Below are 27,316 nucleotides of genomic sequence, written 5' to 3' on the forward strand. Positions count from 1 at the left end.
TATTCTATTCTATTCTGTTCTATTCTATATTTTGATTTTAATAAGCGTGCTTGTTTATTTTGCACCCCTTAAGTTTTACACTACTTCCTGCAAAGGTTATTTACATTTATAATCCCTCCAGATTTGGAGTTTGGAATTGGAGTTTGGAGTTTATTCAATTTGTAGGCCGCCCTATTCCCCGAAGGGACTCAGGGCGGCTGAACAAAAGCCAAGGGAGGGGAAATTACAAAAAGTAAGACAAAGACAATCAGACAATACGAACAATTTAAAAGCACAACAGACACAGCAAATTCGAGTAGGGGGGAGGGGGACTCAACCCCAGGCTTGCTGGGACAGCCAGGTCTTCACGGCCGTCCGGAGGGCCTGAAGGGTGGAGAGGGTCCGGATCTCCATGGGGAGCTCGTTCCAAAGGGTCGGGGCAGCCACAGAGAAGGCCCTCCTCCGAGTAGTCGCCAGCCGACATTGGCCGGCAGATGGAATACGGAGGAGGCCTAATCTGTGGGATCGAATGGGTCTGTGGGAGGTAATCGGCAGAAGGCGGTCTCTCAAGTACCCAGGTCCAATACCATGTAGGGCTTTATAAGTAATAACTAGCATCATGAAGCGTATCCGGAGACCAATAGGTAGCCAGTGCAGCTCGCGGAGGATAGGTGTAACGGGGGTGTACCAGGGTGCACCCACAATCGCTCGCGCGGCTGCATTCTGGACCAGCTGGAGTCTCCGAACACTCTTCAAGGGCTGCCCCATGTAGAGCGCATTGCAGTAGTAGATTTGGTTGCTCAGTAGCCCATCCAATGCTACGGTTAAGCTAGATCCGAGATAAGTACCCCCCCTCCCGCACAGGTGAATATACTGATAAGGGGAAAGTGATTTTGAACTGCTTACTTGTTCTTAACTCCGGATGCTTCGGTGTAACCATGGCTCCACACTGCTGGGGCTCCGGAGGAATCTCCAGCAGAAGGCTGGTCAATCTTGAAGCAACGAATATTACTACAAAGAGAAAGAAAAAACGTTCAAGCATCCAGGCTTCAAAAGAAAAGGAAGCAGCCCCCCCATTATCTTCTGCTAATCTTGGATCATGTTTGTAGGTTATATTTTAAGTCACTCAGGCGAGAATGTATTTACGATAGCAGTGATGCTCGGAGTCCCCTGAATACGCAAGAAAAACGACCATTTAATAGTTACAGTACTATATTCTTCATTCTGATTTGCTAAAAAAAAAAAAAGGCGTTGTTAAATATAACATTAAAAAAGGAAATTAGAAATGTTAATAATAAGGTAAGTTAATTAGTTGCCTGAATAGGGTACTAAGAAAAAATAAAACAGCTAGGCACAGATTAAAATGGGTTTCCCTCCCACGCGTTCTGGCATAATTGCATTTTTAAATTCCTGCATTTTACCATTTTTTAAAATTTATTTTTAAGTAAAAGTATTTAACTTGTATTCATCCAAAATCATTTGTGTGTGTGTGTGTGTGTTTCTGTAAGTATTTCTGTTTGTAGGTGTATAGTCATAAATCCATAAGAGCCGAGGTGGCGCAGTGGTTAAATGCAGCACTGCAGGCTACTTCAGCTGACTGCAGTTCTGCAGTTCGGCGGTTCAAATCTCACCGGCTCAGGGTTGACTCAGCCTTCCATCCTTCCGAGGTGGGTAAAATGAGGACCCAGATTGTTGTTGGGGGCAAGAGGCTGACTCTGTAAACCGCTTAGAGAGGGTTGAAAGCCCTATGAAGCGGTATATAAGTCTAACTGCTATTGCTATTGCTAAAAGGAATGGAGTCTCCAGAAGATACTTACTAAACTGAACAGGAAGATTCTGTCCTAGGCAACAATATTGTGTTAATTGTAATTCAGGCAGGATATGTTTATACAAGTTCATAAAACGACTAAAAGTAAAGTAGAGATTTACAGAGAGCGAGGAAAGTCATCTCTGAAAAAACTCTTTGAAAAATGACAGCTATCCATTTGCTGGCAGTCTCATCCTTTGGAGCCAGGAGTTTACAATGGCCACTCGAGACTGATTTTTTTGGAGCAGTCAGAGAAAGGCAAGACACGGAAACCTTCACAGCAATGACGCCAGGTGCCACAAGAAGGCCATTGTGCAATGCAAGAATGCAGTCAAAAACCACACAATTATTTCCTTGTGCAGATATAGTGGAAATAAAGTTCACCAGGAGAGAACTTTGACCTTGACAAACCTCCAAGTCATGAATCAGCAAAAACTCAGATCGCATTATATTTGAGAGTTATGGGAGACAAAGTCCTTTTGCTCCAAATAGCAGATCTTTCAATATTTCATAAAGAGGCTTATCCCATTTTAGTATAACGTGCAAAAAAAGAAAGAAAGAATACGTGCTGTGTACATAAAAACCTTCAACTCACACAAGAAACTTGACGTTTTCTTGATAGGGCTGGTAGATTTTGGCTGAAAAAATGTATGCAGGAATAGAGCTATTGGACTCATAGGAGGCTCATAAATATGTAAATATATAATCGCTTTGGAAGGGACAAAGACATTTTCTTTGCTTTTGTTCTTCAGGATGCAGGGATGGGCAGCAGCCACTTTTACCGGGTTCCACCACAAAACCGCGTTCGACTAAAGCGCACTCGACGAAACCGCGTAGCTGACGTCATCACAGGGCGACAACAGCACGGAGACAGAAGCACACTGTAAACGCTAAACCTAAAATTAACCCCTAAACCTAAACCTAACCCCCCTAAACCTAACCCTTAACCTAACCCTAAACCTAACCCTAAACCTAACCCTAACCCTAAACCTAACCCTTAACCTAACCCTAAAGCTAACCCTAAACCTAATCCTAACCCTTAACCTAACCCTAAACCTAACCCTAACCCTTAACCTAACCCTAAACCTAACCCTAACCCTTAACCTAACCCTAAAGCTAACACTAACCCTTAACCTAACCCTAAACCTAACCCTTAACCTAACCCTTAACCTAACCCTAAACCTAACCCTTAACCTAACCCTAAACCTAATCCTAACCCTTAACCTAACCCTAACCCTAACCCTAATCCTAACCCTTAACCTAACCCTAAACCTAACCTAAACCCTTAACCTAACCCTAAACCTAATCCTAACCCTTAACCTAACCCTAACCCTAATCCTAACCCTTAACCTAACCCTAAACCTAACCTAAACCCTAAACCTAACCCTTACCTTAACTTGAATCGGCTTGCTTTCAAAGCGCTATTTAAAGCGCCCTTCTTTCTCCGCGCTCGCTGTTGTCGCCCTGTTGGTGACGTCAGCGACGCGGTTTAATCGGGCGCGCTTTAGTCGAGCGCGGTTTTGCCGTGCCACGCTTTTATCATAAGCCAAGAAACACAGTTGAGGGCTTGAGGATTCAGCTTAGCAAAACAGGAGTGAGGGGATGTGATCAGAGGCCAAATCTCCAACCAGGAAATCCACTGGATGGCCTTGGGAGACCTGTTCACACTCTCAATTTAACTGGCAAAAAAGACAGACATCAACAGAACCAAAAATAACTGGAGGCGGAAAAAGTAAATAAATAAAAAAAAGTAAAATTCTAGTTTTTGCTCCTGCTTCTAGATTCTCTGGGTGGAAGGTGAATGGTCGCCAGGGAGAAGTGTTAAAGGTAAATGTAAAGGTTCCCCTCGCACGTATGTGCTAGTCGTTCCCGACTCTAGGGGGCAGTGCTCATTTCCGATTCAAAGCCGAAGAGCCAGCGCTGTCCGAAGACGTCTCTGTGCTCATGTGGCCGGCATGACTCAACGCCGAAGGCGCACGGAACGCTGTTCCCTTCCCACCAAAAGTGGTTCCTATTTTTCTACTTGCATTTTTTACCTGCTTTCGAACTGCTAGGTTGGCAGAAGCTGGGACAAGTAACGGGAGCTCACTCCGTTACCTCGCGCTGGGGATTCGAACTGCCACGACCTTTCTGATCAACAAAGAGCCGAGGTGGCGCAGTGGTTAAATGCAGCACTGCAGGCCACTTCAGCTGACTGCAGTTCTGCAGTTCGGCTGTTCAAATCTCACCGGCTCAGGGTTGACTCAGCCTTCCATCCTTCTGAGGTGGGTAAAATGAGGACCCGGATTGTTGTTGGGGGCAATATGCTGACTCTGTAAACCGCTTAGAGATGGCAGAAAGCCCTATGAAGCGGTAGATAAGTCTAACTGCTATTGCTATTGCTAACAACCTTAGAGAGGGCAGAAAGCCCTATGAAGCGGCATATAAGTCTAACTGCTATTGCTATTGCTAACAACCTCAGCATCTTAGCCACTGAGCCACCGCATTCCTGAGTGGGAAGATGGGAAGTGCTAAAATCTAAGTGTGAAGGTCAGGAGTGAGAACAAACCATTGTTTGGGTTCAAGGAGATCCTGGACTGGAACAAACAGGAACCATTAAAGTGGAAAGACTGGGCTCTGGACTCTTTTATTTACCAAACCAGTTATTTACTGAGTTCCAAAAGAAAAAAAAACAATCCTCCTGAACACAGTCATTAAAAAAAATTATGGGCAGTTAATGTTTACATAACAAGTGCTTTTCCCCCAAGTGCATCGTGTGCTCTTTTGCCTATTGTGTGATAACATGGGTGGGGCTCCCTTACTTCAGCAGCTCCAAGGTTTTGTGATCCAGAACTAGCCTGGGGTTTCCAGTTAGGTCTAGTTCCTGCAGCTTCGGAGGCAAAGTTTCGGGCAGCGTGACTTCAGTCAGCTCGTTGCAGCTCAGGTCCACGCACTGAAAAACGAGGGGAGAGTTAACGTAAGCAAGACGGTGGGTCTTCACAACACAGATGCCTCATTGTTACATCGACTGTCGTTAAGAAGTCAAAGTTCCAACTGTCACGACATTTTGCACCAAGATCTGGACTGCACCGTTTCGGACCAGAAGTGGGTACGCAAATAATGGAAGGCTCCACCCCTCGAGAACTTCGCTATTGAGAAAATTATTGCATAAATCAAGAACGTAGAACAGTGTTTCTCAACCTTGGCAACTTGAAGATGTCCGGACTTCAACTCCCAGAATTCCCCAGCCAGCATTCGCTGGCTGGGGAATTCTGGGAGTTGAAGTCCGGACATCTTCAAGTTGCCAAGGTTGAGAAACACTGATGTAGAATAAGCTTTATTAAAAATCTCATTTCCGGTAGGTAAGTATTGTCATTTAGTAGAGGGAACAACCCAATAAATATGCAGCTGCAGTCTGAAGTGGCAGAGTTGAGAGCTTTTTCCTGCCGTTTAAGAGTATTAAATTTAATTTAAGAGTATTAATTTTTTTTTATTTTATTTAATTTAATTTTTCCTGCAGTTTAAGAGTATTCAACCTCCTCCTCCACCACCCTTAATCGAGCAAATTCTACAATGGCCTCAACAAAACGCAAGCTATAATCATTCAATATAAATATTCCTTGAAGTAATTCCTCCTTTAATCCAAAATGCCGTCATGAAATGTTAAGAATAGAGCAGAGAGCAGTTGATAATATGGTTCCACCACAAAATCGCGGAGGACAAAATCGCGCTCGATGAACGCGCGCATTTGATGTCATCACAGCGCGACGAAAACATCGCGCTGTGATCGAAAAATGTAAAAATAAAGCTAAAACCTTACCCTAACCCCCCCAAACCTAACCCTAAACCTAACCCTAAACCTAACCCTTAACCTAACCCTTAACCTAACCCTAAATCTAACCCTAAACCTAACCGTTAATGTAACGCTAAACCTAACGCTAACCCTTAACCTAACGCTAAACCTAACGCTAATGCTCTAAACCTAAACCTAACCCTAACCCTAACCCTTACCTTTATGTGAATCGGCTTGCTTTAATTTTATTTCAATTTTTAATTTTTTTCGTCGCGCTGTGATGATGTCACATGTGCGCTTTCGTCGAGCGCGATTTTGTCCTCCGCACTTTTGACGGGTCACGGATAATATTCTAACTAATGTACATGACTGGTTAACAGCTCCCTTTCTTCTCCGTCCGACTCTTAGTGAGCCTAATTTAATTCTGCAACTTTTCTAAACTTTATGCTTCATTAAATAACCTCCATGTTTGTTGCAGAATGAATAGTGATTTGTCTGCTGTCTGCGTTAAGAGGGTAATTATTATCCTTAAGCTAATGGAGCACATCAGTGTTAAGTGAGTTTTAATTAAAAGTAATTTTATAAATACATAGATTAGAAGGCAATTGCGGAAAGGGAATGTCATAATTCTGACAAGAGCTGTTATTATTCAGCCCACCAGCCTTTAATACAGAGCTATGTTGTGAATTTAAAGGTGCGTTTAAAGTCAATTTCAAAATGTAGACTGCTCTGAAAACCAAACGAAATTTTCGTGACCCGTCAAAACCGCGCTCGACCAAACCGCGCTCGACGAAAGCGCGTACCTGACGTCATCAGCAGCGCGACGAAAAAAATTAAAAAATAAATAAAATTAAAATAAAATTAAAGCAAGCCGATTCACATAAAGGTAAGGGTTAGGGTTAGGGTTAGGGTTAGGTTAAGGGTTAGGGTTAGGGTTAGGTTAAGCGTTAGGGTTAGGTTTAGCGTTAGGTTAAGGGTTACCGTTACGTTTAGCGTTAGGTTAAGGGTTAGGTTTAGGGTTAGGTTTGGGGGGGTTAGGGTAAGGTTTTCGCTTTAATTTTAAATTTACCGCTCACAGCGCGATGTTTTCGTCGCGCTGTGATGACGTCACGTACGCGCTTTTGTCGAGCGCGCAATTGTCTACCGCGGTTTTGTGGTGGAACCAAAATTTTAAGATGTCACAAAAGAACAGATAATGAATGCCAATGAACTGGAATACTACCAAAGACATTAAAATATCCAGTTGGGTCTAATATTGGGAGTACAGTGATAGAAAGGGAAGAAGACAGGGCTAAATCATCGTAATTATTAAAAGTTTTATAAAAATGACTTTGTTTTAAAATTACTCGTTTTACACAACAGAGAATTTCACTGAATTTTAATTTATGCTCAGGGTAACAGGAAAATTGTTTTCCAGAATTTTTTTGGAAAAACAGAAACACAAGTTGGAAAGATAACAGCATGAATACAACTGTCAATCTAGCAAAGTTTTTTTTTAAAAAAAATCTTGGGATGGCACAGTGTGTGATGTACCAAAGTCTTTTTTTTCCTACTCCAAATATGTTATGATTTGGTTATAGAAATGCATCAAACAAGTTAATGCAATCTCACATGGCCAATTTAGAGCAAAAGGTTGCCTTGACATCTCGAGGAAGATGGAATAATTGTATTGCTACTTAAAGTGTTGATGTAAGATAGCACTTTTACAAAAACTTTTTGGTATTTATGTTGTGGTCTCCCTCTCCTTCTCTCTCTCTCTCTCTCTGTCACACTGCTCCAGTTACAAATATCTATTAATGTTGTGAACTGTTCCAGGAATCAACCTTCTCTTTGAATGGAGAACATGGGGTTTTCTATAGAACGTAGACAGAATGTCACTTCATCACACCAGGCTCAAGGTTGATTCAGCCTTCCGAGGTCAATAAAATGAGGACCCAGATTGTTGGGGCAAACCGCTTAAAGAGGGCTGTGGTAAAGTGGTATATAAGTCTGAATGCTATTGCTATTTAAATCCCCATGGGAAATCCACGAAAAACCCTACCCTTAATTGGAGGTATGTAAAAACAATGCTCTATCTTCACAATAGATGCTCACCTCCAAGTAACTAAAAGGAGCTTTAGGAGTACATTTTTACGAAACCTTACCTTGATCTCGCCAAGTTGCATGACTTCTGGAAACACTTCGATGCAGTTGGAGTGTGCAATCACAGTATGCATGCGGCGACAATTCATGATCGTTGTTGGAATGGATTTCAGCTTATTGCCACTAACGTCGATTTCTTCCAACTCTTCAAGTTTGGCCATTTTACTACACAAAAGGAAAGAGAAAGATTTTGAGCATAAAACCCAAAATATTCCCTTAGAACAGGGCTATCAAACTCAAGGACCGTAGGCCAGATGCAGCCCACGGGGCGACCCTGGAAATAGCAAAGGACCGGCCTACGGTTCCACCACAAAACCGTGCTCGACTAAACCGCGTCCGACTAAACCGCATCGCTGATGTCATCAACAGGGCGACAACAGCGCGGAGACAGAAGCATGCTGTAAACTCTAAACCTAAAATTAACCCCTAAACCTAAACCTAACCCCCTAAACCTAATCCTAAACCTAACCCTAAACCTAACCCTAAACCTAACCCTAAACCTAACCCTTAACCTAACCCTAAACCTAATCCTAACCCTTAACCTAACCCTAAACCTAACCCTAACCCTTAACTAACCCTAAAGCTAACCCTAAAGCTAACCCTAAACCTAACCCTTACCTTAAGTTGAATCGGCTTGCTTTCAAAACACTATTTAAAGCGCCCTTCTTTCTCCGCGCTGGCTGTTGTCACCCTGTTGCTGATAGCAGTAGACTTATATACCGCTTCATAGGCCTTTCAGGCCTCTCTAAGCGGTTTACAGAGAGTCAGCATATTGCCCCCAACAATCTGGGTCCTCATTTTACCCACCTCGGAAGGATGGAAGGCTGAGTCAACCCTGAGCCGGTGAGATTTGAACCGCTGAACTGCTGATCTAGCAGTAGCCTGCAGTGCTGCATTTAACCACTGCGCCACCTTGGCTCTTGATGTCAGCGATGCGGTTTAATCGGGCGCGGTTTAGTTGAGCGCGGTTTTGACGGGTCACGCCGGCCCACGGTGCCTCTGCCAGTGAAAGCGGAGCTCGGGAGGGCCACGTATGCCCTCCCGGGCTCTGTTTTCACTGGCCGATGGCTGCAGGAGGTTCCCCCCAGCCCCACCTCAGGTGCTCCGACATGAGTGAGGTCAAGCTGGCCACGCCCATCCCAGTCATCCCCATTCGGCCCCCTGAGGCCAAACACAACCCTGATGTGGCCCTCAGTGAAATCGAGTTTGACATCCCTATCTTAGAATGGCGGCTTTCAAGGCCAAAGAACAGCTAGTTCTTGACTTACAACTGTTCATTTACTGACTGTTCAAAGTTACAATGGCACTGAAAAATGTGATTTAAGTCCGTTTTTCACAAATACAATCATTGCAGCATCCCCATGGTGACACAATCAAAATTCAGACGCTTGGCAACTGACACATATTTATGACGGTTGCCGTTTCCCAGGGTCATGTGATCATCATGGTGACACTGTGATAAGCAAAGTCAATGGGGAAGCTGGATTCACTTAGTGACTATGTTACTAAGTTAACAACTGGGAGTTGAAGTCCGCTATTGATTTGAAGTTACAATAGACCAGTGTTTCTCAACCTTGGCAACTTGAAGATGTCCGGACTTCAACTCCCAGAATTCCCCAGCCAGCATTCGCTGGCTGGGGAATTCTGGGAGTTGAAGTCCGGACATCTTCAAGTTGCCAAGGTTGAGAAACACTGGTTTAGCATGTCATCCAAAGATGGGTGAAAGAAGGGGGCATAATGAGACTCTGGTATGCTGCTCATTTGGTAGCAAGTCCAGTTGCACAAGGTCATTACTATCTTTACTCAAAAACGAAGCTACCATTTAGAGAAATATCTAATAACCTTTAAATAACCATATAAATATCTCAAAATGTGTTTGGTTAAGAAGAGAATCAGCTACTACTATGATTATTATTATTTTTTACCTTGCAGGAAAGCTTTGCAAGCGATTGTAAGCCATATGTAGTATCTTCAGGTGAGGATGTCCGGTTAACAAGGGGACACATTTATCGGTGAGGTGATTGTTGGTCAAATAGAGTTCTTGTAAAATACTATGGGTCTCCTCGGAAAGCGTGGCTGGAGGTAACATTTCCAGTTTGTTGGCAGAAGCATTCAAGTACCTTAAGCTGCAAAAGACAATTATTAGAGAGAACTTTAGGTCTACGTTTTTCAATGACATTTTTAATGATTTAGCGGCACTATTGCTGGAAATTTGTTTAAAATTGATCAACCTTTTTTCCAGCTTCATCAGAGGTAGCCTTACTATCAAAAGGGAGTTTAAATTGATGGAAATATGAGACAGGAGCCTCCTCTACAGATCCAATTCATCCTGGGGATCAGGGGTGGGTTTCTCGCCCTGTTCCAACCGGTTCGGTTGGAACGGGGCCGGTGGCTTCCTCGTGCACGCGCGCGGTGTACGCATGCGTACTAGCGTCTGCGCGATGCTCCAGCTGCTCCTGGACGATCGCGCAGGCGCTGTATGTGTCCTGCGCATGCGTGGAAGCGCAGAACTCGTCAAAACTGGGTAAGGACCGTGTGCGGGCAGGCATGCCCTTCGCCGTTCCCGGAAGTTACTTACTTCCGGGTTCAGCGACCAACCGGTTCGCAGGGACCGCCGCAAACCGGTTGAAACCCACCCCTGCTGGGGATGTAACAGAGCAGCGAAAACAGTTCGATTCTGCTTGGTTTACCACTATTTTAATAGGGTTCTCCGGTTAAGCATTTTCATTTTCTTTTAAGTGATTGATTGATGCAAATTGACGTGAATTATTCAACTCTTTGAGAGGACTGATAAACAAAAACAGGTACAAGAATAGAATAGAATAGAATAGAACAGAACAGAACAAAAACAGAACCCTTTATTAGCCAAATATGACTGAACACACAAGATATTAAATAAAAGCAATCAGCAAAAATCATAAAGATATAATCATAAGAAACTTAGGAAATAGGTAATATACAGTGTATGGTTTCAATAGACACAAATAATGTTACTGAGAAAAAAAACCACAGAGAGCCGAGGTGGCGCAGTGGGTAGAGTGCAGTACTGCAGGCCACTTCAGCTGACTGCTAGTTCAGCGGTTCAAATCTCACCGGCTCAAGGTTGACTCAGCCTTCCATCCTTCCGAGGTGGGTGAAATGAGGACCCGGATTGTTGTTGGAGGCAATATGCTGACTCTGTAAACTGCTTAGAGAGGGCTGAAAGCCCTATGAAGCGGTATATAAGTCTAACTACTATTGCTATTGCTATTGCTAGTTTTTAAGATCCTGAATAGTGCTTTGCTTTGATTTCCAAAATTCTCAGCTGCCATACGTTTAAGAACAAATTCTTCAAATAGTTTTAAAAGCAGGGAACAATAACATTACTCATATAGACTTGGAAGTGAATTCATGTTATTTTTATATGAGCTTCCACACACATATGGAAGGTTATCTCAAGATGTTTTATGTCTAGTCTTTAAAATGCATAGGAAAATACAGTATAGTAAGAGTGATGTGTTTTTGAAAGTAGCAATTTTATTTATTTTAAATCAGGAAGCATTTGGTTCTATTCAGAGAAAAATCTTCAGCAGTAGACACCTTGGCAGACAAAAGAAATGGCATCGCTTTTGTAACCCACTTATTATTTAGAAAGAACTGAGGAGGGGATTGGGATTCAATTTAAAATGGAAAGGTAAAATGAGGAGATGAGAGGAGCATCCTACTCGTTTCCTTAACCCCTTTTCTGCCCATTCTCCTTTCCCAGCCACACTGGGAAAATTATTTGCTGTAATAAATTTAATGGATGCCAAATCATATATTATGTCCTTGGTTAGCTAAACATAGAATTAAAAACCAAGAACCAGGCTAACAAGATAAAAAGAACACACGATCAATTCCATTTCAAGGGAGTCACCTGCTCTCAGGGAAATATCCAGGTCTTACAGAAGGCCTACAAGGTTGGGACCATCCAAATCTCAGGTTTCAGATAGCAATAGCAGTTAGACTTATATACCGCTTCATAGGGCTTTCAGCCCTCTCTAAGCGGTTTATAGAGTCAGCATATCGCCCCCACAGTCTGGGTCCTCATTTCACCCACCTCGGAAGGATGGAAGGCTGAGTCAACCTTGAGCCGGTGAGATTAGAACCGCTGAACTGCAGATAACAGTCAGCTGAAGTGGACTGCAGTGCTGCATTTAACTGCGCCACTGCGCCACCTCGGTGGACCCACCTAAACATACTATTGGAATAAAAGTGGCTTGGGAAACAGTAGGAGATATCAATCAGAAAGAAAGCAAAGAAAGAAAAAAGAATTAAGCATTTGCTGCTTGGCACCTGTTTCCAACCAACTATGATATCAGAGGCATATTCTCAGTCAATCAATGCAATTGCCACAAATGGCAGAGTAGATATGCCATCTTAATTTATAATATAGCGTGGATGAATAAGAACAGACCACTTATATTTTCCCCTTGATTAAGTGTTTGTATGATTTCATTGCTAGCTTTTTAAAAAAAACCACATGTTGCCATATCATCTAAAGTCTAGACATCGAGTTTTAATTGACACTAACTCTTGCTAATTTTAGATAAGACAGCTTCACTATAGTTTAAAATAAGTCTGCCTAAAGTCCAATTAAATGCCTTGTCCTGGTGTAGTTGCTGAAGAAGCTACTGATTCCCATCATTATCTTGAAAGAATGGAGAGTATAATAATATATTGCTAGAAAAGCAGAAGTTATATTACAGAGCCAGCTTAAATATCTTGCATTTTGGAAAGCTCAGTGGGAAATGTTTAATGAGAACAATATCAACTGCATTTTAAAATCAGAACGGACAATTCTACTCAAACTCTAGTGCACCATCATACGTTCAAAATGTACAAGCTCAGCCTGGATTTATTCAGATTATCAAGCTTTTAATGATAGGAGATTTTTAATCAACACTCTTGCTGTAATTAAAAAGAGGCAAGAGCCAACAGCTACAATATATACGGGCGTTAAGCTGGTTATGGTATGATATGGTTTCCTGAAAGTTTCTGAGGAAGGTTTTGACAATTTGGCTTTCCCTGAAGTGTTATATTTTTTTAATCTGTCTGTATCCTTTATTCAACTCTTAAATTGCAAAGGTTCATTGCATGCCTTATTATTTTTTGTTTGGGGGGGGGACAGGGAACGAAGACTTAATTTTGACTCTTGGCAACTCCTTGGATTAATCCCTGTAGTTTTATTGACAAGATTTTGGAAGTAGTTGGCCACTGTCTGCTTCCCAGGGCTTCAAGGGCTAAGAGAGTGACTGGTCTAAGGCCACCCAGCCAGCTTCAAGCCCAATATGGGAGTAGAACTTGGGATCTCCTGGCAGTTTTAACTACAAGTACAATCAGGCTATTGCCCTCTTCTCAATTAAACTTACGTGTTAACTCAGACTATGCAAATGAAGTTCTTGTACTCTTCGGAACCATGGACCCGTTTAAGAATCTGTGGAAACCTATAGATGCTGTTTGACTTCTAATATAGCAAAGTGTTTAAAAATAACAAAAATGTAATATATATATCGATCTATCGAAATGTAATATATATCTCTATCGAAATCGATCTATACTAGCCTCCCTTTATTTATTTATCAGCACAAATACAACATGTATGTATGTATGTATGTATGTATGTATGTATGTTTGTTTATTTTTTATTTGTGCTGATAAATAAATAAAGGGAGACTAGTATAGATCTATTTCAAGCTATTTAGCTCTCATCAGCTAGCCATACCCTTACTGGGATTTGAACCTGGGCTGTATTACATATTAGGCAGTTGTGTTAGCCACTAAGCTAAGCCACTAATATATATATATATATAACGGATAAGAGCCTGTGGCCTAATGGCTAAGAAGTCTGCCTAGTACAGTGATGGGCAACCTTTTTGGCGTGGTGTGTCAAAAATCGGCAAAAAATCGAGCATAACTCGCGTTGTGTGTCACTTCGACAAAAACATAATTTTGCGCAATTTATAGTTTAAACTACAAAAATGTATAATTGCAATATATAATTGTATTTAATAAACCAAAATCAAATTATTTAACATACCTGCTTAGTAACTTCTTTGTTCATCAGTCGATTTCGTATGTTGCCCTTGATATTATTGAACTTGTTTGGGGTGCCGTGAACCAGGGCTGTGGAGTCGGCTGCTTCCAGCTCCACGTCCTCATCAACATGCCGCTCCAGCCCGCCCCTGCTATGAATATTCCTAGTGACGCGAGGGCGAAGAATATGAATATTCATAGCGGGGGCGGGCCGGAGCGGCATGTTGATGAGGACGTGGAGCTGGAAGCAGCAGACTCCACAGCCCTGCCGTGAACTGAGATAAGTGAGGGGGAGGGCGAATTCTTTAACTAACCAGGAGTAGACTCTCTGTGCCGGCCTGACTGGAGAGAGGCGCGCACTGTTCCCGCGCTCCTCTCCTGCGGGTCCTCCCTCGCCGCGCTGATGACGTGTGTGCGCACGGCACGCACGCCTTACCAGCAGCCCCTGCGCTCAGAAAGGGGCGGCGGTGATACAGTAAGTGAGTGTGGGCGGGGGAGATCACACGTCCCGCCCCCCCGTTCCTCCAGCACAGATTCTTTCATCCTCGGCGGCCGTGCAGGAGCCGAGGATGAATCGCATGAAATCCTGTGCGTGTCACCCCAAATGGCTACGCGTGTCAGCACTGACACGTGTGTCATAGGTTCGCCATCACTGGCCTAGTATGTAATATAGCCCAGGTTCAAATCCCAGTAAGGGTATGGCTAGCTGATGAGAGCTAAATAGCTTGAAATAGATCTATACTAGTCTCCCTTTATTTATTTATCAGCACAAATAAAAATAAATAAAAAAACCACAAATATAACAAAGGCAACAGTAAAAATATTGGGTTTCTGTCGTGATGGACTCTTGTGACGAGCCGATTGACAGATGATGGAAGCAGTTAGCTTCCTCCCATAATTGGGGCTTACCAGGGGTTGTAAAAATCTGATAGATAGATAGATAGATAGATAGATAGATAGATAGATAGATAGATAGATAGATAAACTTAAAGTTTTAGTTTTTCTCATTCAAATTTAGTAAAGGTAAAGGTTCCCCTGGCACACATGTGCTCGTCGTTCCCAACTCTAGGGGGCGGTGCTCATCTCCATTTCAAAGCCGAAGAGCCAGCGATGTCTGAAGGTGTCTCCGTGGCCATGTGGCTGGCATGACTCAATGCCGAAGGCACACGGAACACTGTTACCAGTGTTACTCTGACTCTCCCTTCACTTCGAAGGCTCAGGAGTGTTTTCCCTACAGGATTTCTTCCACAAGCAAGGATTACCTTAGAAGATCTTCTGCTTCATTTTCCAACTCTCCTCTGCTGTGCTCAGCGCTGCTGGAGACAAGCCTCGCCGCTTGCTAGCGTGTGCGCGTGCCCCGAGCGACCGGACGGTCGCGTAAGAGGGGGAGGAAGCCTCCGCTCCGCGGGGGCGATAGGAGCGACCGCGCGGCTTCAGAAGGGGTAGAAGAAAACCAGCGAGGCCCGGGGATCCCAAATGGGTCCCGACCCACAGGTTGAGAACCATTCCTCTAAGGCAGTGTTTCTCAACCTTGGCAACTTGAAGATGTCTGGACTTCAACTCCCAGAATTCCCCAGCCAGCGAATGCTGGCTGGGGAATTCTGGGAGTTGAAGTCCAGACATCTTCAAGTTGCCAAGGTTGAGAAACACTGCTCTAAGGTATGGTAATTTTTTCTATTTCATTCTCCATAAGTAAGTAAGTAAGTAAACATTGGGGGGATTGAGAATGCATTGCCTGATGGTTTTTTCATTAAAATAAAGAACACATTTGAATTAACAGTTGAAGTTATACAACTTGGAAATTACGTTTATACTGTTCTGTTCTCTTGGTGGATTTTTTTGGTTACCTGTCAGCTTTTAGCAGCAGGTTAGATGGGAGCTCCACAAGTTGGTTGTGTTGCACATCTAGGACTTCCACGTGCGTTCGCTCAATCCTCTCTGGCAGCCTTGCCAACTGATTGTGCCCGGCAAGAAGTTTTCGCAAGCTGATATTGCAAAATAACCTTAAAAGACAGAAATAGCGGTAAAGCTTACAGTTCTAATTAAAGCAAGACTATTTCAGAGAATCTGATAAAAACCTCAACAACATTCTGATTATAAGACAGGGTCTAGAACAGTGTTTCTCAAACTTGGCGACTTTAAGTCCTGTGGACTTCAACTCCCAGAATTCCCCAGCCATAGGGCTGAAAGCCCTATGAAGCGGAATATAAGTCTAACTGCTATTTCTATCTGCAGTCCAGCGGTTCAAGTCTCACCAGCTCAAGGTTGACTCAGCCTTCCATCCTTCCGAGGTGGGTGAAATGAGGACCCGGATTGTTGGGGGCGATATGCTGACTCTGTAAACCGCTTAGAGAGAGCTGAAAGCCCTATGAAGCGGTATATAAGTCTAACTGCTATTGCTATTGCTAAGAAAACTGTTCCTGCTCAATGACACTCCAGGAAATAAACATTAAACAGAAGAAAAAGACAAAACCACATGGAACATAGTTCTGTCACCAAGCAAGCTAGAAACTGATTCAATGCAAACAATTCTCTACTTTGCATCCTGTTTTAAAGGTAGGACTCACCTAGGGGGAAGTTCATGTATGTGATTGTGGCCCAGATCCAGCACTTCTAATTTCCGGCTATCACAAACCCATTCTGGAAGGCTCTCCAAGTGATTTCTGCCCAAAAGGAAGGCAAATGATGAAAAAAAATTGATGACAATACTATTAAGCAATGTTTTACATATTACATCACATGTGGTTTTAACATGTTCAAAAATATTAGATGCCCCTGTCAGCTGCAGAACACACACAGAGCACTTAGGCAGCTGGGATTGACTGCAGCTACTTGTGGAATGCTTACGGAATGGCAAACACAGGTTACCATGAAGCATACGGAATAACCCTTAAAATCTTGAATTAACCAACCTCTCAGCACGTAACATTATGTGTTAAACCGCAATAATCATCCCTGGTGCCAGTTTATATGAAGGAGACATCTTTAGCGAAGAGATACACAAAATGGAACGTTTGAAAGCCATCCTAATGGGTAAAACATTGTGTGCAGTACGTACGAAATGCACATTTTCTCATTCAGCAGCTATTTTAATATAATATGTATGTATGTATGTATGTATGTATGTATGTGTATATGTGTTGCATTTGTGCTGTTAAATAAATAAATAAAGGGAGACTAGTATAGATCGATTTCAAGCTATTTAGCTCTCATCAGCTAGCCATACCCTTACTGGGATTTGAACCTGGGCTATATTACATACTAGGCAGACATCTTAGCAATTAGGCCACAGGCTCTTACCCGTTATCAGCGAAGCCAGGGTGAAAGATATCTATTAAATTTTTACAACCCCCGGTATGCCCAAATATGGGAAGATCACTACTTCCATTCTCTGTCCTTCGGCTCATCCCAAGAGACCATCCAGACAGAAACCCAATATTTTTACTGTTGCCTTTTTGTTACATTTGTGTTGCATTTGTGCTGATAAATAAATAAAGGGAGACTAGTATAGCTCTATTTCAAGCTATTTAGCTCTCATCAGCAAGCCATACCCTTACTGGGATTCGAACCTGGGCTATATTACATCTTAGGCAGATGTGTTAACCACTAAGCCATAAGGTTCTCATCCTTATCATTCATATACATACATACATACATACATACATACATACATACATCCTTATCATATATATATTATTCCTACTCGGATTCTCTTGCTTCAGTCTCTCTGGAAACAGATTGAGGCATACAATTCACTGGCGTTTAGGAAGTAGTAGCAAGCCACAGGAACATAATGTGGCCTTAGAAATGCCCCAGGATCATTTTCTTGTAAGTCATGGCAGCAAGCTGCATATATGTATAACATGTTGACATCTCTATTACAGAGAGCACTTGGGTTGCAATGGGAATTGGTACTGGAATTTCCACTGCTAAGCGATGTGCTTGTAAAACTTGATGTCACGTGACTACGCTGTTTACCAACATCAATTCTGGCAGTCCTGGTTGCCATCATTAAGCAAATTTCCTCAGCTGAGGAGCCACCCGCATCCAAGCCACTTTCAGCTTTGGTCCCTCCCAACACTGAGACTTGGTAAGGTATAGGACTGCCTCCTCTTTAACTACCTGTTCTGATCCCCCCTTCTTCGCTCGTTCAAAGATGACAGGCAGACAGACTTAAAAGGAAATAACTTTATCAGTCCTCGGCTCAGACTGGCTGCGAGCCCAAAGTAAACATAAATAAAGTCTCTGGCAAGAAGAGAACAGAATGCAAAAACGAAGCTCTCTTACGGCCAAACCAGGTGTACAGAAACAAAGCAAATCACTTCTCCAAGTGTCTCTTTGAATCAGGGTTACAGGAAGCAAATCACTTATCCAAGTGCCTCTCACAAACAAACCACGACCGATGAACCATGAACCATGAACGAACGACCAACGTTGACTTCTGCAACCAGGGCGTGGCACCATCAGTCCTTTTATCTCCAGAAGACCACACTAACGAGCCCCAGCTGCATTGTTATTCCTGCATCCCGACTCAACTCACAGCAAACTTCTGCTGAGTCACAACACTACCTTAACCTGCCTAGCCTCCCCCCCGCGCCCACTGTCCTTTTAGCCACTTTCTCCACTGCCTCTGACACCTTACCCCCTATGCCTGCTGCCCTTGCCAACCTTGTTGCTCCAAGATGACCTTCATTGTCTTCTTCCTGCCACTGCTGAGGTGCCCCTGGCCTGGCGTTTTGTGAGGCAGGTGCTGGCCATGCCATGCCTGCTTCCTGAGGCTGCACCACTCCTTGTCCAAATGTGGCATGGTCTTCTCATGAGGTTTAGGACGACAGGCACATGAGAGAAGGCCACTACACTGGCACAAAAGGAAGACTCTTCTAACCAGGGGCCTTATTCTTATTCAAGAGCCGAGGTGGCGCAGTGGTTAGGGTGCAGCACTGCAGGCCACTTCAGCTGACTGCTATCTGCAGTTCGGCGGTTCAAATCTCACCGGCTCAGGGTTGACTCAGCCTTCCATCCTTCCGAGGTGGGTGAAATGAGGACCCGGATTGTTGTTGGGGGCAATATGCTGACTTTGTAAACCGCTTAGAGAGGGCTGGAAGCCCTATGAAGCGGTATATAAGTCTAACTGCTATTGCTATTATTTCATGGAAGAAGGCCCCGGCTGGGACGTTGGAGAGGCCCATTGGCATCAGTGTGAAAGATAGCAATGTAAAGAAGGCCTCATCCGGTACAGTCATTGGTTTGCCATGTAGCGGGCATGGTGGCAAGCAGGGATAGGCAGTGGAGGCAGCTGGCAGCAGCAGGTAGGCAGAGGGCCAAAACGTTGCAGGTGCCCCCAAGCGGTCCCACATTTTGTTCACGTGACTGCAGGAGGCAGGAACTATCGCGGACGGCTGTAAGTCCCTTTGTTCAATGCCATCGTAATTTCAAACAGTCGCTGAACAAATGGACATTAACCAAGGACTACCTTAGTCAACATCATCCGACATGGGAGATGGGGGAGTGAGATTCTTCTTTCACCCGATAAGCTCTCCTACATCAAAGATTAGTAGGGTAGGGTTTGTAATCTCCTATACTAAAGCAGTAAAAACCCACAACACAATTTAGGGGGGGGAAATTGGCAGTTTCATAAGAAATTAACACAACTTGCAAAATCTGTTGCTTCAAACATTTACTTCGCTTGTTTGCCTTGATGCCTCTGGCCTGAAAAGATTTAGCAGGAGGCCAAAACCTTCCTATCTGGCAATGGGTCCTTCAACTTCACCCCACCAAGATACCCAAAAACCTTTTTCTGAAAGAAAGCTTGCTGGACTAAGTGGAGAATATTATCTGCTATCCTATCTGCCTATCCTTCTTAACCTTGTAACTCTCAGGGCCATATTATCAACACACTTTCCACTCTGAACAGTAAGAAGAAAATCCAATGAGGTAAACATGGATATTGGCTTCAAAGTTGTGGCATTTGCTTAGTAACTCAACAAATCAGAAGTAAAGTGTAATGCAGAAAAGGGGATTCAATGCGTTGAGGTTGTATTAAAAACCATGCTTCAAGGCGCTAGTCGTCACTTATAAAGCCCTTCATGGTATTGGACCTGGGTACTTGAGAGACCGCCTGCTGCCAATCACCTCCACTAGACCGATTAGATCCCACAGATTAGGCCTCCTCCGAATTCCATCCGCCGGCCAGTGTCGACTGGCGACTACCCGGAGGAGGGCCTTCTCTGTGGCTGCTCCGACCCTCTGGAACGAGCTCCCCGTGGAGATTCGAACCCTCACCACCCTCCAGGCCTTCCGCAAAGCCCTTAAAACCTGGCTGTTCCGACAGGCCTGGGGCTAAAGAGCTTTTGCCCCCCCCCCCTCGAATGGTATGGTTGTTGTGTTCTTTTAAATTGTGTATTGTTCTGTTCGTCTTTTTATCCCTTATCTGTACCCCCTTCCCTGACTTGGATTGTGAGCTGCCCTGAGTCCCCTTCAGGGAAAAGGGCGGCATATAAGTGCAATAAATTCAATTCAATTCAATTCACTCCTCCGGTTTATACAGAAACATTTGTGTGACAATCTCTGCTTCTACGTAAAGAAATATGACGGACCAAATAAGTCAGATTCAATATTTCCAGGGTCACCAGGAAAATTCACGCAACCTCTCCAATCAAAGAGATCACTTTTGTTAGCCTTCAAGCGCTCCAGTTTCCTTCTCATGTTTTCAATAATGCCACATTTAAGACCAGCATCTTTCAAAACTACGCTTACCGGGAAACATCCAAATAGGTGAGATAATTTGGAACTGGATACACATCGAGGTGAACGAGTTCTGGAAGAGAAAAGACAAAAGATTGCACTGCAAAGATCAATTTAATTTCAAGCTACTAAAAGTATCCCCACCTCAGGTTGCCCAGATTTATTGTAACGACAACGCAAATCATAACACGGAGGACAAAATGGAAGCAGTCCTCAATTTACAACAGTTCATTAAAGTTACAAGAGCATTGAAAAAAAGTAACTTAGGGGCCATTTTTCACACTTACGGCCGTGGCCTTGCAGCGTCCCCATGGTCACGTGATCAAAATTCAGACGCTTGGCAACTGACTCACATTTTTGACAGTTCCAGTGTCCTGGGGGGGGTGTCATGTGATCCCCCTTTTGTGACCTTCTGACAAGCAAGGTCAACGGGGAAAACCAGATTCACTTAACGACCGTGTTACTAATTTAACTACTGCAGTGATTCACTTAACAATTGTGGCAAGAAATATTGTAAAATGGGGTAAAATTCACTTGACAAATGTCTCACTTAGCAACAACAATTTTGGGTTCGATTGTGGTCGTAGGTTTGAGGACTACCTGCAATATACACTGGATCAGAGCTGAAGCAACTGAACAGTTAAAAACAGCAAATATGAATCTAGTAAAAAATGAAGAACCTTTTAACATTGGAAGACATTTGACTGAAATAGATGGGATTTTCTTATTTACCGTATATAAAATATGGCTCTGTTGTAAAGAAAAAAGTGTTCATCCTTTATTTTGTAAACTATAGTTTTGCTTTAACAACTGTAATCCATAGAGTCTGCTTTGGGAGTACATGAAATATCTTTCTCCCCAATTTTAAATTCAACGTAAATTTAGTAACTTTTTAAGCCATATCCTGCTGATTGCTTTCAGCAAAAAAAAATATCCAAAAGGGTCTGAAATATTATTCAAAAGACATGTGTGTATCATTGTTCTGAATCAGCTTCACTAATGTCACTCATTAGTACATAACCCTCTTATTATAAAGAATTTCATACATTTATTTCTCAAAAATTCACTTTCGGTCTTAGTCATTAGCTTTTACTGTATAAACGATACCACTTAATCAGTGGTGGGATTCAAAAAAAATTCCAAAAAGTTCTGTGGGCTTGGTGGGTATGGCATGGCTTGGTGGGAAGGATGCTATATAATCTCCATTCCCTCCCAATCCCAGGGAAAGGTTACTGCAAAATCCCCATTTCCTCCTGATCAGCTGGGACTCAGGAGAATAGATGGGGACGGGGCCATTCAGAGGTGGTATTTACTGGTTCTTCAAACTACTCAAATTTCCACTACCGGTTCTCCAGAACTGGTCAGAACCTGCTGAATACCCAACTCTGCACTTAATGCAGAATCTCTCATGCTCATGTAAAAAATATAGAAACTGGATTATCTTTTTAAAATAAATTTACATACACTGATTTTTGGATATTTTGATTCGGATATGGGTTTTGTACAGTTTTTTTTTAAAATAATTTTTATTTTATCAATTTCATATATACATTCACAATTGATCTCATAACTGTTATTAATAATATGTATTTATAACAATTTTTCCCTACTGTTGACAATATACTTGAAGATTGCTTTCTTACCATCCCATAGATCCATCTTATCTTACAACGGTCCTACTTCTTCTTCCCTCCCTCCCTCTTTCCTTCCCTCGTTTCTTCTCTCCTACTCCCCTTCCTTCCCTCCTTCCTTCCCTCCCTCCTTCTCTCCTTCCTTCCTTCCTTCCCTCCTTTCTTTTCTCCTTCTCTCCTTCCTTTCCCCCTTCCTTAAAGTTTTTTTCTTGATTTTGCTTTGAATTTTCCTTTGCAAAGCAAAGTTGTAATTTTTATCTTTACGAACTGCATTCAAATTTGTCCCCTTTTCAGGCTAATACTTTTCCTCCAAGGAAATATGGCCACAAGGATACGTGGGGAAAAAGGGGACAGAGAATCGATCTTTTGTTAACAGGAAGATAAAAAGAAGATAAAACACCGAGGCTGTTTCAGATCAACTCAAAGTGTAGAAATCTAGAAGTTCTCCCTTGGCTTCTGCTGAGCGATATGGGCCCCTTATCAGAGTATACTGCTAGCATGAGTAAAGCTCTCTGTACATGTTGCTCCAACTCCATGGGAAAAAAAGTATTGTGCAAGTTAGATACTGCTTTACTAGCTACTAGCAATGGAAGCACTTCTCCTTCTATGTATTCAGTGCAAGAATCCTCTGAACCTGTCAGCCTTACTAGGCGAGGCCAGATAGGAAACAGATGTGCTAAATGTATTTTATGGTCAGGCTACATTAATAGGCTTTTGCCAGTAAAAGTACAATTCTCCTCCTTTACAGCTTAGAAACTAGGAAGAGTCTCTTCTGGCCTTGGACCTGGATATCTGCGAGACCGCCTCCTGCTGCATACCTCCCAACGGCCGATAAGAACTCACAGGCTGGGCCTCCTCCGGGTGCCGTCGACCGGACAATGCCGGCTGGCGGCCCCTCGGGGGAGAGCCTTCTCTGTAGCTGCTCCGGCCCTGTGGAACGATCTACCTGTAGAGATCCGGACCCTTTCCACTCTCGTGGCCTTCCGTAAGGCTATCAAAACCTGGCTATTCCGGCAGGCCTGGGGCTGTTGACCTCATGACCGAGGTCCAGCCCTGTTTAGACTGGGTGCATGATGTGGTTTTTTTAATTGTGTTCTTCCTCTGTTTTTAACTCTTCACTTTTTAAAATTTATTTTCTGTAACCCGGCCGGAGTCCTTCGGGATTGGGCAGCCTATAAATTCATTAAATCAATCAATCAATTAATCACTTAGTGATCCAAATTCCAGTTCCGATTGTGGTCATAAGTTAAGGACTACTTGTATAAAATTTATATAGCTCTCTAGGCCGGTCACTTTATTTGATCTCACAAAGAATATACAGATTTGTGACAACACTGTGGGAAATTTAAAACTTGCATTTAAATCCCAAGGATTTCCATTTTACAACACTCTTAAAAGAGCATGTAAGCACCACTCTACAAGCTTCCAAAATTCTGCTGCTAAATGTTTTATGTAAAGCCAGATGGTTAAGGACTAGATTCATCCACAACTTAATATTGCAAATAAATCCAGTGCAAGAAGAAAAGGCCAGGAATATCAATTTCTATTTGAACTACCTTCAAAGTAAACATACCATTTGAAGTGGCATAAAGAGCTTTAAGTAAGTATCCACTGATTTTGAGGGCTACCAGCTGGTTCCTTTCACAGTGCAGTATTTCAATGTTATTGAAGATGGTTGCATCTAACTCTCCTAGCTTATTATCCCGAAGATCGAGCTGGGTCACATGATGTAGGAAGTCGCTCTCATCTCCCATCAATCTTCTAATCACATTTAACCTGAGATAGAAATGGGGAGGGGGGGGAAGAGCTGGGGTCAGTTACTTTAGCCTTTTTTTTAAAAAGACAGCTGGAAACAAAATTTGCCTTTTAATTTATCAGTTCCAAAAAAACCAAGTTCAATTTTTCTAGTTATACTTGCACTTCTCTGAAAAGTTTGCACTGATTTGTGAGAATGCCTTTTTATGTCGTATCCAATACCCAATTACTTTTAATACCATCCAAGTCAGATGCCCTCCCCAATAATTATCCATGACTTTAATGTTCCAAGGCAAATTATCAAGTCTCTCAAATGCATTTTTAGTGTTTATCATTTTTTGGTCGTAACAATTTGAAAGATTATAATAAAGTGATGGCTTCCTAACCTGTCTCAATACAAAAATGTATGGAATTAATAATACCTGTTAAACATTAGTGACCGATGAAGACACATTAACAAAAGTTTGGATGATTCAATAGGGATTTATCCATATTCACAACAAAGAAATGCAGACCCACATCAAATTTAGGAATTTCATCAGAAAATGCCAACACTCAAATGAGAGACATAAACGAGACTGGAAAAAATGGATTGACTATATACAAAATAAATACGGGACCAAGAAATGATTTAAATTGTTTAAAGTTAGCTCAGCAAGAAGAAGCTAAGATCAATGTAGAATGTCATTAATTTCTTTATTTCTTTTTTCTCAATAGATTTTAGACTGTGTTTGTTAAAATCCATACCGTGTACGGGTTCTGGGAAGTCGGGGGGGGGGGGGAGGAGGAGGGGGGTTGGGGAGGAGGGGGGTTGGGGGGGAGGCTGGAGGGAGGGAGGGGTATACATTAGGCTGGACAAGAATTTGGTGGTAAACTAGAACTATTTTGACACACAAAAAATTGTACTTCGATGTCTTACTGATTGAGGAATGATGAAAATGTTTGTTTTAAAAGAAATAAAACTTTTGAATCAGGAAGAAAATGCCAACATATATAGAATTTAAAACATTATTGTAGGTTCCTTTGGAGTAAACAATGGCAAAGAGAGGAAAGAGAATGAATAACGTGAGGCTCTTCAAGTATTAAAGTTTTCTACCCTTGTCAAAGCATATGTGAATATACAGTCAGGTGAAAGAGAAATTAAACCATTTTTGAGTTCTGTGATTTTATGTAGTAGCATATGGTAAATATCATCTGGTCCTTAGCGTGGCTTTTTTTTGGTAAAATAATTGATGACATGGTGTAATAGGTCATGGGTTGTTGTTCATCTGAGGTTGTATTTACCTACTTTTAAGAATTGTTAAACACCAGATGATTTTTTGCCACATCCTGATACGTAAAACCACAGAACTCAAAGGTGTGTACTTTCTTTTTCACATGACTATATGTATATGTGACAATATCGTGATCCAAATCTCATTGCTGAAAAGAGTAGGACAGATTTTTGCACCAAAACCAGTTCGTAATGAACTCCAAATAAACAAGAAAAAGAGAACTTGTGACTTTTTACATAAATAAAAATTATCTGCAGAAAGCCATCAAACTGGCCACCTGAAAGTCCTCTGAATTTTAATTCTCTGGGCTAAACAGACGAGATGGATGGCTAAATTGCTGAATCAAAACACTGCTTTGGGATAAAAAGAAAAGTTATAAAAAAAAACCTAAGAAAATAATTGCATCATAATAAAAACAAATTGCTATTTTTTTTTCCTAAAATGTAACACACATCTTCTTTGTGAAATCAATTATCCACTAGTAAAAAGGAGTTAATGGTGTTTTAAGAAGCAGGTGATTCCTGCAAACAGAAAAACAAACTGAAGCACTTCAGCCAAAATCGTGGGAAATAAAACGATGCAGTCCAATTTTACTGACAAATTTTGGGCAAATTTAATATCGCTCCAATGTATATAATTATTTCAGGTTCAAAATGGCCACTGTGCGTGTATGCAAACTCTCAAAATTAAATTAGAATAATCTAACAGGAAGCCGGTCTTAGACAAATATAGATAAGGGAGAACTGCCTGGTCTGTTATCATATATATCCATGTCCTGAAAAGCTTGTAAAGTTCTGAGTTTCTGACACTCTACAAATTTCCACTAAACACAAATAAGGAGCTATGTAATAATTACATTTCAACAATAATATGAAATAATATTTTAACAACGGGCTACATTAGCCTTCTCTTTTCTCATCTTTTCCAAAGTTTTCAATAATTGTCCCTAGTTAAGAGGTCAGAATGAATTACTAAACATATTTTGAAGTTGAAGAAAAGTTAGGCAGTCTAAAGCTTTGGCTAATAATCAGAGTTCCCCCAGAACCAATTCATCATGACAAATCTGTAATTAAAGGAAAGGAAAGATTAATATCTAACTGAATAAGTCAGTGAGACTGAATTCAAAAAGTAAATATTTCTGCTTAATACGTTTCTCAATTGAAAGTACAGACCATTTAAAAACAGCAAGCAATAATCTTGCCATAAAGCGATGAATTGTGCCAAAAATCAGCTGAAAACACCATATGAATAAAAATGCAAGGAATAGTCTGGCTGGAAAGTATATGCTAATCACAACTAGTATCTTGAAAATATATCCTTTTTTTTAAGAAAGATAAATCCATCTTGGCTTGACACCATCTGTTAAAATAGTTAACAGAGCCGAGGTGGCGCAGTGGTTAAATGCAGCACTGCAGGCTACTTCAGCTGACTGCAGTTCTGCAGTTCGGCTGTTCAAATCTCACCGGCTCAGGGTTGACTCAGCCTTCCATCCTTCCGAGGTGGGTGAAATGAGGACCTGGATTGTTGTTGGGGGCGATATGCTGACTCTGTAAACCGCTTAGAGAGGGCTGAAAGCCCTATGAAGCAGTATATGAGTCTAACTGCTATTGCTATTGCTAGCCATTTAACATTGATACATATCTTTTTTCTCAGATGATACATACCTTAGATCTATATGTTTTATGTGTGGCATTTTCCTTAGCATTGGCAAATGTAGTGTCGCCATACAATTCCCAGACATGCAGAGTTTGTCCATGGCAGTCAGTTTCTCCAGGACTTCAGGAATGTCACTGAATTCATTGAAAGAGAGTCCTAAATAACTAAGCTGATGCATCCTTTCCAACTCAGCTGGAAGGCTTTGGAGGAAGTTCCCATCCAACAAGAAGGTCTGTAAGCTTTTGATAAGGAGGAGGAAGAAAAACAAAAAAAATCACCTTAGGTCATTAATCAATCAATTACGTCATGATTCAGATTGTTTTTAGATGTCAGGCTAAAGATGAAGGTCTAGACCACGGGTGTCAAACTCAATTGGCGCCATGTGACATCGTGATTGTATTGTGACATTTTTTGCCTTTGCGAAATATGGGTGAGCGTGGCTTGTGCATCTGATGTGTTTGATGTTTAATAAATTTATAGGTGGCCCAATCCCGAAGGACTC

At 42.1% G+C, this 27,316-nt stretch overlaps 1 protein-coding gene across 1 annotated transcript in view; it reads right to left on the reverse strand.

Moving 5' to 3' along the window:
- Positions 1-27,316, reverse strand: part of PHLPP1 (PH domain and leucine rich repeat protein phosphatase 1) — a 151,191-nt gene that overhangs the window by 14,079 nt on the left and 109,796 nt on the right. The window contains exons 6-14 of the mRNA XM_087707566.1: positions 26,823-27,053; positions 23,703-23,905; positions 20,511-20,571; positions 16,322-16,417; positions 15,602-15,757; positions 9,626-9,826; positions 7,703-7,865; positions 4,588-4,718; positions 886-990 (exon numbers count right to left, since the gene is read on the reverse strand). Of these exons, the coding sequence (XP_087563692.1) occupies positions 886-990; positions 4,588-4,718; positions 7,703-7,865; positions 9,626-9,826; positions 15,602-15,757; positions 16,322-16,417; positions 20,511-20,571; positions 23,703-23,905; positions 26,823-27,053 (1,347 nt within the window). The remainder of the gene's footprint in view (positions 1-885; positions 991-4,587; positions 4,719-7,702; positions 7,866-9,625; positions 9,827-15,601; positions 15,758-16,321; positions 16,418-20,510; positions 20,572-23,702; positions 23,906-26,822; positions 27,054-27,316) is intronic.

Source organism: Thamnophis sirtalis, unplaced genomic scaffold, assembly GCF_051295495.1.
Source record: "Thamnophis sirtalis isolate CommonGarterSnake01/CBP01778 unplaced genomic scaffold, rThaSir2_p1.2 scaffold_2, whole genome shotgun sequence".
Lineage (NCBI taxonomy): Eukaryota > Metazoa > Chordata > Lepidosauria > Squamata > Natricidae > Thamnophis > Thamnophis sirtalis.